A 2,692-nucleotide genomic window follows, 5' to 3' on the forward strand; every position below is an offset into this window, starting at 1 on the left:
TGAGCAATATCTTAGCAAATAGAAAAGATAAGAGGTTCTTATTTTATATTATAGCTTGTAAGTATCAGTAGTTTGAGTTCCTAATTCGTACAAAACTATAGATTTTGTATTTTGACATCACAAATATCTAATTGGAACCAGTGCTGCATTCAACTTACCATGTGACACACAAAATTCGATGTTTATATAGTGCTAAAATTTGAATTATAATCTACAATTTGATACCAATCTCAGTGACATAAATTCATAAAATAGTAGTTCAATAAAATTTTGAATGTAAGTCAACAAACACGATGATACAGCCTTTGACACACGACCTGTCACGATAGGGTTAAATGCAGTGACTTTGCATGACTCACATATTTACTCTGCATCACAACCTGGGAAGCAGAACCACTCACACAGCCTTTCTATTACAGTATTCAATTAATATACCTTACTGTAAATTTTGGCTGTGTTAGTGCTCACTCAGTTACAACCACTAATATGTTCCAACAAACACACATACACAAATTTGTTAATCAAGTGACTGGTAATTTCACTTTTAGAGTTTTAAAACTGCTGTTAGAAAACTTATACTGAAATAAAATGTGTTCAGAAGTACTTCGTGTAAGAAATTGTTCTGAAAAATGTTTGCAGTATCATAAAATAAAAACTTAGGTTTACTTTTTGCAGAAAACAAATAAAATAGCTGACTTACATTAGCTAATATTCAAAAATAAATTTCACTTCAAAGATAAATTTCCACATAGAAAATATCTCAAGTTTTGGAGTTAAACATTAAAAGATAAAAATTATGATTGACTGCAAATAATATTTTTCCCACCTTCTTCTTCATTATTTCATTACAGATTCCAAATCTGAAGTGTGTGTAAAACATAACTTCTTTTGTGTGCCTTAAGCCACAGATCAAGAGACGTTTCATTCAATTTCCAGAATCAAACAGGCTGGACCACAATGGCATTCAAAAGTTTATCTGAAATACTATTTATATGCAATATAAAAACACTTAAATGTTACAGTGTTATAAACATAGGCATATGGGTTCCTTTGCCAATGGACTAATAGGAATGTGAAGAAAATATCTGCAGTCCACCATACTCTTTATCATAGATATTTTAACACTTGTATAATGACTAGAGAAAAAAGCAATAAATATCATACCTATATTTATTAATATTTTTTTTAATAACAATAAAAAAAAATCACCTCACAAAATTTAAGTTTTGGATAAACCTAAAGAGCATCCAGAACATTTATACAATGTCTGGAGAAAAGATCCTATTATTACAATTTTATACCTACTTCTATAGGTAATGAATACAGCTTTCCTTGAGAGGCAGAAGAATACAGGTCTTTGACTGTTCCCATTGAAAAGAGAAATGATGGTCTCACTGTAAATGTTATAGACATCAACAAGTGGGCTGAACTATGCGTTACCTTCCTTGGAACCTATAAACCAAACACCATAATGTTAATATTAGGTAATACTTCTAATCAAGTTGAGTAATATAAATCCACTTGATTGACTTTCATGAAGGGAAAACAAAAATGATTTTGTGCACTGAAAAACTAAAACATAAATATCATAAAAACTATTTTTATTCACACATATATAGTCAAATAAAAAAAATTTCCTCTGTAAACAAAATTTAAGTATATCTTTTAACTAACTTTGTAAGGTGCGATTAGTGCAATATGGATGAATAACCCTTTCATGACCAGAAGGATGTCAGCAATATTCCTCCAATTTTTCCCTTCTCAAAGTGAAAATACTTAACCAAATTGCATAAAACTTAGAATAAACTTAGTAAATAATACAGTTGTGGCTTTGAAAAAGTCATATAGTTTGATTGTTTTTCTATCTTTTGTATGCCATCAAATTTCAAAATTTTATTGTCACACTTTTTGGAAAGAACATTAAAATTATTCCTTTCCATTAAACAAAAATATTTTTACTGGTTATTAAAAGGTTTTATTATATATATAATATTTTTATTGTTTATTAAAAGGTTTTATTATATATACTTAGTCAATTTGAACTGATATACATTTATATTTCTTTTGACCTTTTCATTTTTGGTCAAATCCTGTTATAAGTCATAAAAAAAAACATTAACTGACAAGGATTTATTGGTGATATACGACTTGACTTTTCAAAATGAAGTAAAGTCAGGCTGTGTAACAATACTGTTGCAAAATATTTTCTTGGTTCACATTTTGGTTCAATTTACAGCTATTAAAGTTTGTTTGTTTTTTCAATAAAGAATAAGTTCTTTTGTTTGTGTGTGTTGTTTATATATGATAAACTTAACATCAGTATTAATTAAGTATAAGTATTTTAACTTAGAAAAAGTCTGTGTATAGATCTACTTAAAATGAAGCTGTATCTCCCTAATTGTTCATCAGGTACACACTGGACCTTTATCTCCCTCACTGTTCATCAGGTACACACTGGACCTTTACCTCCTTGGATTTGAGTCATCAGAATATTCTGCTGTCACCTATTTTAATTGCTAAACCTAATCAAGCTCACCAATGTTTTCTCATATAAGAAAATTTCCTTAGCTTTTCAACAAATATAATTTAATGCAAAAACATTTTAAGAATGAAAAACAGGGTTCATACACTTTCTTACATGTGAAATTCCATGACCTTTCAAGCCAGAATTCCATGACTTTTGAACAAACTT

General features: G+C 28.9%; 1 protein-coding gene across 3 annotated transcripts in view; it reads right to left on the reverse strand.

The window, feature by feature from the left end:
- Positions 1-2,692, reverse strand: part of LOC106462467 (exportin-6-like) — an 80,393-nt gene that overhangs the window by 21,353 nt on the left and 56,348 nt on the right. For all 3 annotated transcript variants that reach the window (XM_022389740.1, XM_022389741.1, XM_022389739.1), the window contains one exon: positions 1,306-1,452. In XM_022389740.1, coding sequence (XP_022245448.1) covers positions 1,306-1,452 — 147 coding nt within the window. The remainder of the gene's footprint in view (positions 1-1,305; positions 1,453-2,692) is intronic.

The sequence above is a fragment of the Limulus polyphemus genome, unplaced genomic scaffold, assembly GCF_000517525.1.
Source record: "Limulus polyphemus unplaced genomic scaffold, Limulus_polyphemus-2.1.2 Scaffold1175, whole genome shotgun sequence".
In the NCBI taxonomy this organism is placed as follows: domain Eukaryota; kingdom Metazoa; phylum Arthropoda; class Merostomata; order Xiphosura; family Limulidae; genus Limulus; species Limulus polyphemus.